The 17533-nt window shown below is 40.1% G+C and overlaps 1 protein-coding gene across 1 annotated transcript in view; it reads left to right on the top strand.

The window, feature by feature from the left end:
- SULF1 (sulfatase 1) overlaps positions 1-17533 on the top strand; it is a 128587-nt gene that overhangs the window by 96553 nt on the left and 14501 nt on the right. Inside the window, exons 13-16 of the mRNA XM_083823005.1 lie at positions 258-314; positions 1292-1421; positions 14261-14477; positions 17308-17533. The exon at positions 17308-17533 is cut by the window's right edge and continues 21 nt beyond it. Of these exons, the coding sequence (XP_083679131.1) occupies positions 258-314; positions 1292-1421; positions 14261-14477; positions 17308-17533 (630 nt within the window). The remainder of the gene's footprint in view (positions 1-257; positions 315-1291; positions 1422-14260; positions 14478-17307) is intronic.

Genomic DNA, 17533 nt, shown 5'->3' with positions numbered 1-17533 from the left:
CCAGCTCTTTTTGTTTTTGTAGCTAGTTCAGAAGCAAACACCTGAGTAAATGAACAACTGAGTGGAAAAAGAGGTTCTGTGGAAATGAGCTGTGTCAGGCCAATGACCACAGCTTCCACATTTGAAGACTCTTAAATAGCACGTCTATAAAATTGCAGATATACATAAGCAGGGAGGTGGTTTTTAAAAAATAAATTGTTAACACTAGCAGTGCTATATATAGGTGCCAGGAGTAAATATTTTTATTTTGGTTTCAGGTTTCGAACAAACAAGAAGACCAAAATCTGGCGTGACACATTTCTGGTGGAAAGAGGGTAATTATCAGGGGTGAGAGAGTTTTGGGAGGGAACACTCTCTTCTACATGCTTTCCTTTCTGCTCTCTCCTCTTTTTCTTTATGGCCAGTGGAGTAGTAAATTTTGGAAGCAAGCTTGCAGACCTGACTTGTTTTCTAATTTCCCACCACTGGCTATGCATGCTGCTGTGCTCCCTTCCAAGATATTTGAAAGCACACTCTCCTAGCAGCTCTCCTAGCCTATACCTCCTCCTTCTCTAACATTGTACTTGTGACCACTTATGTCATCATCTGACTCATTTTCTTTTCAATTCTCTGTTTCATATCCAGCTGTGCAATATCCTCTTATCAACTGATTTAGTATTTTCCACCACAGATCAGAAGCATTCTTCATTTTTGTTCTAGCTAAGAAAAGACATATGTGTAAATGAGATTTATGACTATAGCTACTCTTTTCTCTTATACCTTTTTACTCTCCTGCCTTGACAATTATTGCTGTGAAAATTTTCTCTGGGTAAAAACTTCACAGCAATTTCCTTGTGGCATTTTATGGTTTTATGTATTATGAAAATCTTGTGTGATGTACTGCAAAACAATGCGTATAAGACACACTGTACTGAATGAGTATGAAAGCCCTGTAGTCTCTTCAGCTGGGTTCTTCATCCAGACAAATATTGCTTCAGCATATTTTCTTTTGTGAAAGAACATATGTTTATTTATGAATAGTACATAGATACAGCTAGAGATTCAGATACAGCTGAACTGTATCAATTAGATATATTTCAGTAGTTCTTATTTCTCATTGGGCAAATTCCAGCAAATAGCCTGAGCCCTTTTTTCACCACATGACCTTTCGTCATTAAAGGTTACTAGCAGAAATGTGGGGATTTTCTCCCTTAGAAGACTTAAATATTCAAGTAGCTTTGTTTTACCAGTTAAATTCACCATCTCCAGAGTTTAGAATAATTTATGTAAAATATTCAACTTTTTTTTAAAGAAAATTTCTACGAAAGAAGGAGGAAACCAATAAAAACACTCAGCAGTATAATCAACTTCCAAAATATGAGAGAGTAAAAGAATTATGCCAACAAGCAAGATACCAAACAGCCTGTGAACAACCAGGACAGGTAAGATACAGACAGTTGCAGTCCTCTTTGTGCCACAGGGAAATGCATGTCTTTCACAAGGGATCAAAGGAATATCAGGAATATGTTTTTTGTATCCTTAGCAATCATCATGCTTTATTTATTGAAATTCCTTGCATGAGGGAAGTGATTGTCCTCTGGTGTTCAAGTACTGTGTTCAGCTTTGAGCCCCTCACTGCAAGAACTTTTCCAACTGAAATAATTCTATGAAATTAAGAAAACGTGAGTCACACTCCAAATTCTGTTCAACTGACTCTGAGTTAATGCTATATGGTAACGTGTAAAGCTGGATTTACCAGGGAAGGAATGGAAGGGAGCTGTATGCCTTCACACAGACACCACCTCTGACCGGTGCAAGCAGGGGCTCTGGCACCATCTCTCACCCTGCTGTCCTCCCACCCCATCCCCGTCCCAGTCCCGCACACCTCTCCTGAGGAGTGAGAGGTGATCTCTCCCAGGCAGGCGCTCGCGCTTTTCCTCAGATGTTTGCTCAAACTGCTGCAGCCGGCTGTGGGCCTGGCACTGAAATGCCGGCGTGCTGTTTTGAAGGGGAGTATAAAGCCGTACTGTGCTCTGCTTGCCTCTGCAGCCACCCATGGAGCTTCACCCAGGGCAGGTAGAGCCCTGTAAAACAAACCCAAAGGCTCTCGGGAGAGCCTGCACACTTACAGATGTACGCCTTCCCCACCTTGCTCCTTGTCACTCATTAGAGCGTAGCGTTACGGTAAATCTCCGTTAATCCCACATTGGACGGGAGTATGTTTTGGCTGGCACATCCTTGGTCAGGTCCTCTGCCACAGTTCCCACCTCACACATGCTCTTTAAACGCAGTCACTTTTAAGGGGGTATGCACAATATCACAGTCTCGCTCAAGGGCAAAGTTTTCAGGAGTTCAAACACTGCCATTGTAAACAGAGATTAAATCTGAAAAACTGAATATTTTTATAAAAAAAAATAAAGGAGATCAATGGAGTCATTTAGACTGTTAGACGCTAAAATGTTTAGTTTTAAAATACTAAAATATTTTCTTTGCAATTATTTCTTATATTTACTACCTCATATGCCAAAATCCAAGTTTGGAATAATTTTCTTTTCCACATGTGAATAGACAAGGTTAAGTGTCCTGACCAGGTATCCCAGCTGAAGCACAAGGGAAGGCTGCTGCCAGCCCTGCTCCCAGGCCCCTGTGGAGGACTTGACTTTCTGTCCTGTGTTGGTGACTCTCCTTTGATCAAAGGGCAGAGGAAGGTGAATGTCTTGAGCTGGGAAGGGGCTGACAAGAGCAATGGTGCTTGATACCAGAACCACTGCCTATGGACTCCCCTCAGGGACCTTTAGATACCGACGACATGTTGGCTCCACAGAGCCCAGCAGCCAGCCCTCACGGCTGAAAGAAGGACAAGGCTGAACTGATCTTCTTAAGACAAATTTTCAGCCCCAGCCACTGGTGCATATAAATGATGTTCTTAAACAAAGAGATCAGAGTTGTCCCTGATCCCTCTAACATCCTGAAGGCTTCCTGCAGGGATACACATTTGCAGACAGAGCATCCTGAGGTGTATTAGTGCATCTTCTCGGCATGCTTTGAGCTTGCTCAGCCCATGGTGAACAAGCCTGTCTCTCATGCCCCATTCACTCCTGTTCCAGCCTTGTGAAACAAGGGCAACTTCTCTTGCAGGGGCTGGCTACACATGGTACTTGTGGGTAAGTCAGTGTAGCATAGACTGGATGTGAATTTAAAGAGCAGCAGTAGAATAACATAAACTTCAGTGAGGCATTGCAGTGTGAACTAAGTGTCCGCAGGATTTTTTCCACTTAGTAAAATTCTTGAAGAAAATTAAAAGTTAATGGACCAAATAATTTCACTTTAGCCCAGATGGTTTCCATTGTTTAATATGAGGGATCATAGTTTAATACGAGGTTCCTCCAGCAGATTTCACCTAATTGCTTTGCACCTCTTGGAAAAAGGTAACATTTGTATGTGGTTCTTAATTTCAGTTCATTTTATCTTTTGAGATTAGTAGCTTTCATTTCAATTACAGAGGTGCATATATATATAAAAAAACTTCATGTTAATTTATGATCGCTTATGTAGTACTTCCTACCCTAATTAGTTGTGCTTAAAATCATTTTAATTAAAATCACCTTCATAGATTTGTGATTGCTGACAGATTTTTAGAGAACGAAATTACTGGTCAGTGGGAAGTTGCTGCTAAACATCTGGAACTAAGAATAAACATTTGGTGAATTAATACACTGTCTAGTGCATTTAGAGCATATTCTTCATTTTAACTTACTTTAGTCAATATCTAGTTCATTTGAAATCAAGAATGCAATTGGGATTTGAAAAAGACGATAATTCATTTTTCCTGTTCTAAAATGATGCGTGATCCTGAGACTCTGGAAAATAATTGGTTTAGCTTATTTTCTATTTAATAGGTAACCTCTTAATTAATTAATTAAAAAGAACCTGGCATAGTTAAGACACTTTTCAAATTTAAAATTTCAAAATATATTTTTTTCTATATTTTTCTATCTCCAGTGTCTATCAAAAAGAAGCTTAACATAAAAAAATGGAAAAAAGAAAATATTAAACATCTGTAAAATTACTGTCATTATTCCATAATTATTTAAAGTCTAACTACTGTTTGTCTAAATGAGAAAGCAAATGTAGGTTGTAGATTACATTTAGCTGCAAGTTAGCAAGAGTTATGAGTTACAGAAAAAAATGGTTTGGTTTCTTAAGAGAAAACTGTTATAAAATATATATGCAAAATAAAGTTAAATTCTTTTATCATGATTTTTTCTGATTTAAATTTTTAGCACCATTGACAAATTGAATCATTTTCATTGTAGAGCACCTTCCCCTTATTATTTTTATTTTTTTTCACGATCCCCTTTTATGGGAAGATGGTTTCCAAAAGTTCAGTCACATCCATGAGAGCATAACAGAAATGAGATGTGCACAACTGCACAGACATATTTCGCTTCTGAGTTATGTTCAGCCAGTCATTAACTTGAACCAGCAGCGAGCCCTTGCAGAGGGGAGAAGCATGCATACTGAGCTGCGTTAGCAATAACACAGCTAACAGGTCATGGGAAGTGATTGTTTGCTTCTGCTTGGTGTGCATTTGGGTTGGGACCTCCATTAGCAGTGGGACACTGGTAAGCTGGAGCACGGCCAGTAGAGGACCCCAGAGAAGGTCAGGAGGTACTGAGGAGGGGCAGAGGTTTGTTTAGACAGGAGAACAAGAGGCAAAGGGAGATCTAATTGCTGCCTTCAGCTAACTAACGGCTAATTAGAGAGAAGATAGACCCACGCACTTCTTGGAGATGCACAACAGAAGGGCTATAAGCAACAGGCAAGTTGCAGCGAGGGAAATTATGACGAGGTGTATGGAAAAAAATGTTACCGTAAGAGTGATTAAGCACTGGAGCTGGTTGCCCAAAAAGGCTGTGGAAGGTCCATCCAGGGATATTTTCAAAACCTAATAAAGTTGTTCCTACTTTGAGGAGGACGTTGGACTAAATGACCTCCAGATGTTCCTTCCAGTGATTGCACATGCTCCTATTTTTTTACTTGCTTAATTCCTGGACTTGAGGATTTTGAATTTGTTCTCCTTCTCAACTTCATAACTTGGGAAGTATTGTTAATTTTGTCTGTCCTGTAAATGGGGTACAGGTCACCTGCAATGTTAGAAAATGGACCGGTTTTCAGCTCCTGACGTGACCTAGTTGTTGACGGGTGCTCACCAGCATCACAGTTGGTCCTGGCCCACCCAGGCCAGAGTCATTCCCACTGCAAAGGGAGCAGCAGCGGGGTGGGTTCCGCTCAGTTTTGGGGGTCAGGGTGAGAGTTTCCTGCTTCACATCCCACAGAGTGCTGCAAGAAATTATGAAGGGAACCATAGGTTTCCTTCTGAGTTTGTTGGCCAAATTTGTCACCAGTTTATGTGGTGTAGCTTACTGAGGTCACCTGATTGAGTTCAGTTGTTTTAGTAGTGACTGTTGATGGTTTTTATCACATAAATAGTATACAGGTATATGTTTTTTGTTTTTATATATATTTCATTGATACATATTTCCCCTCTGTTTTACTGTGTTGAGGTACACATTAGAAATAATTATCCATCTGCATTGCTATTACCCATGCTGTTGTTTTAAACTGGGAAACAGTTGATGCAAGTTTTTAACTACAATTTTGTTAATTTTCCAGGAAAGCAGAAATAATAGCATGAAACAAATGTTTCTCTGGATTAATGTAGCCTTATCATGGCACAAATCTTCTCTCAGATTTCCATTGAAATAAGATGAGATGAGAATATATGTTAGTTCAGGAGGTTTAGAGGCAAGCTGCTCTTAAATTCTGTGGCAGGTTATTTTTGTTGAACTCACTCCATCTTCCTACCCATGAAATTCTTCTGGATACTTAGCAAATATCAAATAACAGCATTTTAGTGATGTTTTCATTTATACCTTTTCTTTCTCTCTTCCCTTACATAAACATGTGATTAATGAGTTTAGTTAATTCATCAGTATTTATTCTTTTTCTTTCACCAGTCTGAGTCATAGGAATTTTCCCGAGGCAAAATTTTAACTTCTGGGACTTAACGTTGTTTCCCAGATAGCAGTTAGCTTTTGAGGTCTTGTGCTGATAGTCCTGGTGTCTCCAGTGCACTGTTCAATCCATAATTTATAATGAGTATCAAATCCATAGCCAAACATGCATTTTTATCCTCTTGTAAAAATTACACAAAACGACATTATTTTAAAACTTTCCCAGCAGAGGGGAGAAAAAAAAAAAAAAAGCAAAAAGCCACCCTCCCAAAATGAGGACTGTGAAGCTTTGTGTTTAAAATTTGAACTCTTAGGTTGAATGACTCAGCAACCAAACCCAGACTCAGGTCTGTTTATTTTATGGGCATACATCTCCAACCATCTGCTCTGCACTACCTGCCAGTTTGTAAACAGCAAAGGTCTGAAACTTGTAAAGATCTGTAGTCTGCTGCCAGCTCAGATAAACACTGACAGTGGGCAGAATGGAAAAATGTGTCATGCTACGCATGTTTGTATGACATGCATGCCCATGAACCCAAACCAAGCTAGATAGGTGCCATGGCACAGTCACTGACCTTCCTTGTGCTCTTTATTTTTTTTTTTTTTGCTCAGCTTTAGCGATGCAGAATGGTGTATGTCTTCACAAGGAAGCATCCCAAAGCTGCCCTAAAGAAATAATGTTCTGCTTGGAGAATATCCCTGAAGACTGTACAATGAAATTTTACTTAGATTAGGTCTCAATGTATTTTACAGTCATTTAAGGCTTTACAGGTAGTCACTGGAGACATGCTGCTGAATCCAAGCATCAGCTCTGCGGTAAATGTGCAAGATTCTTCTGGCTGTGATCCAAAGAGCATGTTATGCAGTCTGTACAGACCCCTTATTTCTCATGAATCCTTTGACATTTAAAAATCTAGCATAAGAATTGAATTCTATTATTCATATTTATATTTATCACCTTATCATATCAGCATTCAGTATAAGCATGTCTGTTTTAACACTGAAAGAATACTTGCCATCAATCAGCTTACAGATAATATTGTAAAGGAAATTAGAATGTGGCTTATTAGGTGTAGTCTGGTTTGGCTCAAGTATCTATGTTCTCATAAAATAAATATCACAGACCATACATTTGTAAAGGTCAGCTTTATGACCAGCTGCAGAGTATGAATAAAAACACATAAGCTGGTAAGAGCTGGACAGAAGTGTCAGATGGCTGGCCAGGAACTGACAGCCAGACCCCAAGCACCCACTAAAACCCAACTAAAATTATGATATGGCACATAAACATCACTCATTGATCCTCCTGGTTTCAGAACAACCTCTTGACAATTACAGGAATAGAAAGGCACTGGTCATGAGTATGCAGGAGTGCATTAACGTATTGCTATTCCATATGCTGCCTCCTGCCTCAGCTTGTTTCTCCATTTTCTATTATATTGCACCTATTCAAGCAGAGCTTCTTACGACATTGTCAAAGTGAGATATTAGCAGCCCAGACAGAGTAGATTAATGCAAGAAAGAAAGTTTCTTTTTTCTTTCTTTCTTTTTTTTTTCATAGTAGCAACATTCATTTGGGTTGGAAGCAGTGTCAATTAATCCCGTCAACCTATTTTACCAGAACATCAGTTCAAGGTTGGTTCTTTGCCGTCTGCACATTGGTACCACCTTTTCTTAATCATAATTCAGAAGAGCATCTACACATAGGCTTAACTGGAAGCATATGTGTTTGGGACCAGTCATGTGCTTAAAGCTAAGTACATACTTCAGTGCTTTCACAACAGGTCTTGCAGCTATTGCTCAGTTTGGACCCTCCAGAGTCATCCCTCATAGCTGACAGAATCATACCTGCAATTTTGTTGCTCAAGATTTCATAGGAATTGCCAGAAATTATGATATCCCTTGTTAAAATGCTGTCCTTCTTATGGCTTACAACCAAATATGAAGATAGATTCCTTTATCTCCAAAGATAATCCTTCAAAGCATGGTATTTTGTATTTCAGCCTAAATATTTCATATTTCAGCCTAAATATTTAAGCTTCCTAACAAACAGAGGGCAGTTCTCTCCAGATTTGACAATTCTTCAAATCTAAGCCATTCTGAATCTGAAGCACCAGCTCCATTCTGGACAAAATCCAGAGATATTCCAGTCTGGGAAGATCTTTCTTTCACTGGTTTCATCTCTTCCATAGCACAACTACGTTCAGCATTTTTGCCACCATCTTATCAGTGTTCCCTAACAGAAATACCTCTTGGAGAAATGCTAAACTAAGAAGCAGTTTTATGTACCAAAAACATTTACACAGAAAATACAGATTACGCAAGAATCATTTTATGACTTTCTGTAGTACTCCTTGGTGGTTATCATTTGCAATGTTTTCATTCTAAAGTATCCATTGAAATATAGTATAAATTAAGTCCTCTGCAGATTAAATGTGTATGACCCAGTAGGAACCAATTATTTTTGTCATTACTATTTATAGCTGAATGGCTAAATTTATCTCTGAGTGTCATTGGCTCCTATTTGCTTGAACCTGAGAGCAGACATTTATTGGATAATAACAGAAGTTTGTTGATGTTGAGCTACTACTACAGACAAGCTAATGGATTTGGTAAAGAATGCTATGTAGGTGACGTTTGATACCTTGACCTAAGCACCTATACTTCTAGAGCTGACAGTAAGGTTCATGCATTTTTGTAAACTAGAAAACTGCTAGAGCCATGACATTTAAAATCAATCATGTCTATACATCAAAAATGCAACACTGTATGATCTGAAAACCTCCTCCTAGGTTATTTTCTGTCTTCTGTTTCTTAAACACTGTGAAGGAGCTTGAAACTGGCAAATTTCATATAGTTATTTCTGTTATACAATGATTAATTTCTTCATTCTTCTTTTCTCCTCAAGTTCTGTCCCTATGTATTTAAGTGAATGTATTTATAAAGTCTCTTCTACATCCCCCTCTATATTACATCAGTTTTTACAGGACAAATCACTTCCCAATTTGTTGAACCACTGACCATTGCATTTTTTTGGGAAGACTTTCTCAGGGGTTAAGTCTATATATATAAATAATTGTGTTTGAATGTATTCTAGAGCTGAGAGTAGTTCAACAAAAGGTGGTCCAATTATGAGGGACTGGCGCAGAAATTGGGATCTGCCCTTATGGGTGGCATCAGTCCACTTGTAAACTCAAGGAGATTTTTATTAAACCAAAATGCAACAATTCCAAATTCCCTGAGTGAGCCTGACCCACTATCCTTGTGAAACAGCTGCACTTGCTTTCAATATTCAAACACAGCTGAATTGTGACTACACAGAGTAACCAGGAGCACCTAGGAGCCTTGGTTAGGACCAAGGTTCATGACTACACTCAGGGAATGCCCAGGGGACATGGCCTTAGCCTGTAAACATTTCTCAGTATTCAGGTCCAGTTCAGCAGAAATAAATTGCTGATGATCTGTGCTATTTACTATAGCCAGCTAATTACAGGGCACTTCTCAATATGCTGTGTGAAATTGCCTCTTCGAATGGCACAGAGCAAACAAGAAGACTCAGTTCTTATTGCAGTAGCACTCCCAAAACCAGACTCCCTTGCTAGTACTGCCAAGTCCCCTGGCATCCAGGCAGATCTGCTCAATGCTAATAGAGGAAATTGGTACGCATGTACAGCCCATGGCAGCGTTTTCATCTAAACCCTTTTCCAACTTAAATCATACCTTTCTAAGCAGGAAAAAAGAGAAATCAGATCTTGATGGCATGCTTAAGTTCGTGAAGCCTTCCTTTTCATGCTTTATCTTAGCATTCCCTAGGATGAATAATAATACTTCGACAGTCATACATTACCAAAATGAAAAAGTCATACATTACCACCTGCATTGTTGCTGTGTTGTGTTCCCAATCACGTTTTTCAGTGTTTCATAGCTTTGTGATAAGATCTGACAAGATATTTTGCACTGAAGTGTTTACTGCAAATACAGGGTAATTATATTTCATCAAGACCCCTAACTTGCCTACTGCTTGCCTCCCTTACATGAATTGTCTAATTAATTTCTCCTCTATATGTAGCTGCAGCAACTCTCTCAGAGCTGTGACAGTCTATTAGCTAAACGATGTTGATTTGAAATCCTGCTTAAGTGGATATTTACAGTGCAGCACAGCACAATGACTCATGCTGAATGTATATTTTTATGCCTTAGGTATCATAGGATCATATTGAAATAGATTTGTTTAATTTTAAGGCTGTGGCACAAACTGATTGATATCAGGAAATCATGACCCAAAGTAGCTACCAAATCATTTGCTGTTGACTTGCTCACGTAGCTCTAAGTTGCAGGTGGAGCTGTGCCAGCTGCAGCACAAAGCAAAGTGACCCAGTACAAACAATACTCTTTTAATCAGTCCATTTACTCCCCTTTGCCTTTGAAATGACTTTATAAGGGCAAACTTCTAGTCCCAGATGAAAATGCATCATGCCAATGACATCACCAGAGGAAAAGCTCCTACTGTGGTCCTACTGCAGTCCATGCAAGCCTTCCCACCCAGCAGCATGCATGCGTACTTAGGCATTCAAATTTCAGGTTGGGCAGAGATTAAAGGACCTTGAGCTCCCAAGCGATGCTCAGCTCTTTTGCACCTTTACATCTGAACTGCTGCTGCAACTTGCTCTTCCCCCTTTGCTTCCCCTCTGAAGTTAAACCGAAGTGGGAGGAAAGCTGGAGGTAGAGAGCTGAGGACAGAGTAAAATCATTGCTGGAGGGTAGGTGATGAAATGAGAAGAAGGAAAAGATGAGTCAATGACAGACAAAAAGGCTGGCATAGGTTAAGTTTCACAGCGTGACTGAAAGGATATAAGAGCTTGCTGCAGCCAAATGGCAGGGTCCTGCTTTTCCTCTCCAATTTATTGTTCCTCTCCTCTCCTCTCCTCTCCTCTCCTCTCCTCTCCTCTCCTCTCCTCTCCTCTCCTCTCCTCTCCTCTCCTCTCCTCTCCTCTCCTCTCCTCTCCTCTCCTCTCCTCTCCTCTCCTCTCCTCTCCTCTCCCTCTCATTTTTTTACTTTTCTTTCTTTTTTTCTTTTCTTTCTTTTTTCTTTTTTTTTTTTCATTAGCCTCTTTTTTCTGTTACTGATAGAAACTAAGTCATCGTGCAGCCAGAAGCAGGGACCATCCCTTATTCCTATGGCAACAATGAATTGTTAGATCAGCTTAGGTATCTTGTGAAACATCAACATGAGAAGGAAACTAAACATGAGGAAAATAAGAAAATGTATATAAATTAGAAGTTAATGGAGACATAATTAGTTTATATACATGGCAACGTTTTAGGGTTTTTTATAATGATTATTTATGGATAAATGGAGACTCAGAAACCAAACCTAATAGTACTGGATTTCAAAGAATAGTTTGGTATTCATAATGGGAAGGAAGGTTGAAAATGGGGGCTGGAAAGGGGCAGCACATCAGTCATAATCTTCTTTTATGTGCATTAATGCATTTTATAGATCTAAAGATGAGCAGAAGGACCATTTTGTCTTACTGCATAATGCATGCTCGGTTCATGATTGGTATGGGCAGGCTTTCAGGAAAGTTAGTCTAAAAATTTTGTCTCAGAAATCTGAAGCATCTTCATAATGACATTTTTTTAGGTTAAAAAAAAAATGAACTGAATGGCATTTAATCCCTGTTTTAGATAGAGAACTGTCATTGGCTCTTATGAAACACAGACAGTCTTGTTTCAGTGTTAGCCATAATAATCTTAATTTTTTTCTAAATGGCTATTGAAGCCACTCCTGGAACCTCATGCTATATTTAATGTTAGACAAATAAAATATTTATTTTACTTTAAAATGGAGCTTTTGTGACTCATTAAAAACTAGTACCATATGTTTATAAATGTAGCTTGTACCTAAAACACATGGGGAACTATAATGTAGCAGTCACTTCTTATCCTGTAACAAGCTTGTCTTATCATGATAGGAAGAGTGCACATGCTAATACAGAATACAATCTTGCAAAGTGTTATGGCTCTCAGACACCTTTCCTTGTAGAAAGTCACCTTGTCACTTGTAGGTGTAGGTTTGCACTGAAAGCCTGGGCATGAGTATAATTTCTCAGACAGCAGTCAAAGGCGTGCAGGCCCATGTCCTTTTAAACATGGTTTAGTGTTCAGGGATCAAAGTCACGCCAAACCACCAGCAAGCCCCGAGTCTGTGATCCATCGTTTAGCTCAGCCCACATTAGGCCAGAGTGTGCTGTCGTGGGGCTGTGGTTCAGAGCCAATATTTCAGCATTTCGTAGAGAGATGATGCTGCCATTAAAAGCACCACAGAAAGCCTGAAGCAGTCGTGTTTTGGGGACGGAAGTAGTGTTAAGCGTATGCTAGATTATATATTTTCCCTTTCCTCCTCCGTGTTCTTTAAAGTGACTGCCGTGTATGAGGCAGGAGTCGTTTTCTCTTGTGTGCAACCACATCAACTCGCTCCTCAGGTTATCTGGTCAGCAAATCTACCTGAGGCTTAGTTTTCTTTCTTCATTCTTCAGTCAGCTTGACAGCACCGCCAAAACAGTCCAGAGCAGTCATTAGCTAATGGAAGAGACTTACTGAAATGTGTCTGCTCTGATACTAGTGTTCATTTCAAAAATCAAGTTGGAGACTGCATTAGGACCAGCATCTAGCTGTCTTGCTATTATTAATGAGGCAAGAGAAAGCTCAGCTACTCATTCATGAGAACCCAAAAAAAGGACACCATATAGGCCAACTTAGCTGCAACTGTAACTAAAAGGTTCCTGTTATCAATCGCGTTATTGAATTGTGTTCTCCACTCTATCCAGCCAAACTTAATTGCTTCGTATGAAGTCTGGTCGTTGTGACTTAAGAAGCATAAGTGAAGGAAGCTCGCTGGGTAATAGCTGCATTAGAACTATAAATAAACATAGTTATTTCTAGTTCTCCCTATTGTTATTTGGGCTAAACTGAATTAAAAATCACAGGCTTCTTAGCATGTGTGGTGTGTTACGTGTGCCAGCTGTAACTCCACAGCCATATAGGGCAAGCTTTGGGCATGGGCAAAGGGGGGCTGATCTGTCAGCACCTATCCTTAGGGAAAAAAAAGAAAAAAAAAAAAAGAGAGAGAGAAAAAAAGCAAAAAAAAAAAGCTTTTTTAAAGACAGTTCAGTGCAGAGAGGAAATTAAAGTCTCAGTTGCTTTCTGTTTTGAAATGTGAAGACAGTGGGATCCACTGGAAAAATCCACCTGGATTCTTCCATCTGGATTCAGTCATGTTGATAATCAAGTCAGACAGATATTGTGCAGACAAGCTGGAAAAAAACTCTGTTTCCTCTCATTCTCCCTCACTTGTGATATTCAGCACATGTACAATGTTGTACAGGTACTCCTTCCAGACTGCACCTTTTCCTCCCAGACTTGATACAAATCTCAAGACTTAGGGCTCCAAAGGAGTTTATCCAAGCTAATTTATTTGTTTGCCGTCCCTGAGGTTTTTGCCTTTGCTCTTTTCTGGAAGTGTTTCCACCTGCTGGGTGGAGTGAGGGGGGTGCAGGTATTATGCTTTCGGGCTTCTCCCTTCTCACAGAAAATATGAAGAGTCAGTGATGTTTTCAGGTCTGCATGGCATGGTTTGCAGGGACATGTGTTAGGGTGCAGTTCCTACCTCTGGCCTCTGGTAGGGAAATAAATTACATGTTGTTAGAGTTTTATGTATTTTTGTATAAATCACGTCTACAGTTTGTCCTCCTCTTTTCCAAGGAACCCCACAATTGGACCAGTTCTTCTTCATCTGTGGAGATTTTTTATTTTCCCCAGAATCATGTTAGAGATTCCAAGTTATAGAACAAAGAAGCAAAGTTTGTTTTTTCAAAGGGAAAAAAAAGAGTTGGTGAAAACAGCCCTGACAGCTGTGCTCTGTGGCTCAGTAAATTAAGAGTTTTTACTTGCTCCTTTCAGGGATGTGTTTAGTCTAGATACTCTTGATTTATATATCTTTTTTGGCTGGGTTGTATTTTATTTTTTTTTATGCAGATTTTCAGTGATTTCATTCAAGCTTATGTTTTCCTAGCATGGGAGATATGTTGAGAAGAATGAGTGAATTTAGTCCCTTAAAATGTTACCCATCTCAATCTGTTCTTTAAGGGACTGCTTAGTTTTTAAATAAATTTGCCTGTCATATTTTACAATCCACCTGAAAGTAGCAGGGGTTTGAAAGGCTGCTGGGAAATCATCTTCACATCTCTCTTTCTCTCTCGCAGAAGTGGCAGTGCACAGAGGATGCCTCTGGCAAGCTTCGAATTCACAAGTGTAAGGTATCTAGCGACATTCTTGCCATCAGGAAGAGGACCCGCAGCATCCACTCCCGGGGATACAGTGGTAAAGACAAAGACTGCAACTGTGGAGACGCTGATTACCGAAACAGCAGGACCCAAAGGAAAAATCAAAGACAGTTCCTGAGAAACCCTAACGCGCAAAGTAAGTGTTATTGGATCTCTCCTACGCTGAGGCAAAGGACAGGGGGAAAAGGCTCGCAGGGTGCTGGTTTAGCAGCATACGTTTGTTTTCACACCCGTGTACAATGAATACATATGTAATTGGCAGTCAGGTTCTGCATAATTGCCTCTGTAATAACAATGATAATAACTAAAGTTGTCGCGTACACCACAGCGGGGAATACTCTGGGCTGGCTGTGGCAGCGATGCGCTGGTGCCACCTATCGCACTGGTGGCACACGGAAACTTGGTGACATCTGCGGCTGAGCCAGTGCCCTTATTTGCCAAGGCAGCCAAAGCAAGTGCTTTCTTGCATCGGTAACACTGAATCCAGATGCTGTCTGATGCTATCCCAAAGATATCTTTTACGTGAGGCACTGAAGTGCCGTGACTGATGGCAGAATTAATTTCTGCCCAGCTGCAACTTTCAGGCAAGCCTGTACCGGGATCCCTGCAAGGAAACAGGTTAGATTGCAGTGTCCTCTAGTGGAGCGTGGGCTAAAGCAAATGCACAAGCAGGCTTCGAGACAGCAGCCCTTGGGTTTGTCTCTGCTAAGGACTTATACAGCAAAAGAAGCTGCTATTTTAAATTGAACTGGTATTTTCACCTATCTGCCCGGTAACGAATAAGCTATCAGTTCTGTAGCCATTACAGTAAAAGTGGACCTGGATTTCAGGGGCTTTGTTCGAGAGCAGGCTGCACGCTTCTGTGCTCGGTTCAGAGCACTGGACTGGGGAATGAAATAGGTGGGCCTCCAAAACAGGAAGATTGCGGAGACATGAGTTAGAAAAGTTAGAAGATGCTGCACAGATGTCTATGAAATAAGCAAATAATGGCAGCATAATTCAAAATATTTCCTGATTTAAAGCCTCCCCCACTCTGCATGCGAAGAATCCCTGGTATTCTTTGTACGTTCAACCGCAATATTGTCTGTCTTAAGTTCTCTCATTGTTCAGACTAAGTGCTGCCGTGACATAATTTCTTCCATTTGTTTAATATGATCTAAGGAACTTCACAGTGTGCACAGGCAGAACTCTGCTGAGAAGTCTCCATGTCACAGCCTGCTGGGGTGATTCTCAGACTGTGCAATGTGCCCCCTGGTGATCATTTCAAGAGGAGATACCTGCCATGTACCTTGGAAAAAGAAGGGTTGCCAGGGTGCCAGCAAGGGCTCAGTAGGGATTGCAACTGAGGGCAGTGACTTGGAGAGCAAAAGTGAGGAAATGGGAAAGGGACAAACAAGAGAGCATGTGAAGGGGCATCTGCAAAGGTCAATTTGTTATGCTTTTCTCCTCTACAGCATTTTTGCTCCTCTTCACTTCTCCTCCTCCTGCTTCTCCTCTTCTGCCTCCTCTGCCAAATCCCCTTAGTGCTCATCTGCGGAGAACAGAGGTGATGATGAGGCATTGTTAAGGGAAGGGCTAGTTCAGCCCTCAGTTTTTAGATGACGTTTGGATAAAATGCTTATGTGCTCTAAAATCTTTCAGTCACTTGATTAAGAAGTAGCATCATCACAGACTGTTACAACACCAGAATTTGACCCATCTGATCCTATGAATCTTTCTTCATTATCTTATTGATGATTAATATGATTGTAAATCAGAAAGAAGCCTTGAAACTATGGGTGGTTTTGTGTGTGTGTGTGTGTGTGTTTTCTCTTTAGGAAGATAAATGTCTTCACTGCATGACTGGGAAGCCTTTTTTTCACCTCACAGCAGGCAACCACTGAAATAGTTTAGAAGGACAGGGTGGTTTGAATGAAGAGCTGAATGAGGCTCACTCTCTGCACTTTCAATAGATTCTTTCAGGAAACGCTCAGTATCAGTCTCTCAAAGGCACTAGCTGAAAATTTGCACTAGAATTTATCCTATATGCCAAAGGCAGTACTTTCTTAGAGCTCCCATTTTATTCTGCTGCACAAATTACTACTAACCATTAGGTGACAAAAATATGCTCAGCATGGATGCAACAAATGGAAAGTGATGACCTACAACCAGTTTTTACAAGCTGAATTATGTATATTAAGAGCTCTTTGTGTTTGTGTCTAGACAGAATATACTTTGGTGTGGTACTGCCTATGGGTTTTATCAGATTGATTTGGGACAAGGTAAAAAGTGAAGGTGTTCCAGGCTGAGCCCAAACACAATTATTCCTGAACGTGGCAATAAAAAATACTCAGAAGAGTTAATTGTCATGATTAATCTGACTCATATGCTGCTGTACTTGCAGAGTTCAAAAACTGTAACTAAAAGAGCTTTAAGCATGGTCCTGGGCAGCCAGCTCTAGGTGACCCTGCATAAGCAGGAGGTTGGACCAGATGATCTCCAGAGATCTCTTCCAACCTCAACCATCCTGTGGTTCTGTAACCCTGTAAGTTCACTCTGATCCTACAATGCAGGATGTCTATGACTTGTACATATAGATACAGATGATGTATGTGTGTGTAGGAGTATCTATACATGTACAGATAATCCTGTGATTTCTCTTTTGTTGTTGTTGTTGTTTGTTTTTCTGAGTGTCTCATTCTAGGTGACTATTTCTGAGATACTGATTTTATTTGGAGATATGTATTAAATGTGGCTTAAAGTCAGCCTTGCATGAAATGCAAAACTTGAAGCATTCAGAATTTCATGCTACTAATGAAAGTGCAGGCCCTGAATTATCAAAAAATAATTAAATAAGTTTCTGCAAAGCCACAGGAAAAATAAGCTGTTTTATTGAACAGCCTTCTTGCATTTTGGAATATGCTGGGTGTTCATGGCATGACTTGTAGATATGTGTATGCAACCATGGATGTTTCTTTCTTCTTCAGAATACAAACCACGATTTGTTCACACTCGCCAAACACGATCCTTGTCTGTAGAATTTGAAGGTGAAATATATGACATAAATCTGGAAGAGGAAGAACTGCAGGTGCTAAAGACCAAAAGTATCACCAAACGTCACAATGCTGAAAATGCTGAAGACGCAGAGGAAACCAATGGTGCTCCTGGTGACACAATGGTTGCTGATGGCACTGATGCTATAGGTCAACCCAG

The sequence above is a fragment of the Anser anser genome (assembly GCF_964211835.1).
Source record: "Anser anser genome assembly, chromosome: 2".
Taxonomy (NCBI): Eukaryota; Metazoa; Chordata; class Aves; order Anseriformes; family Anatidae; genus Anser; species Anser anser.
Note: the sequence above shows the minus strand (reverse complement) of the source record. Positions and strands in the feature narration are given on the sequence as shown.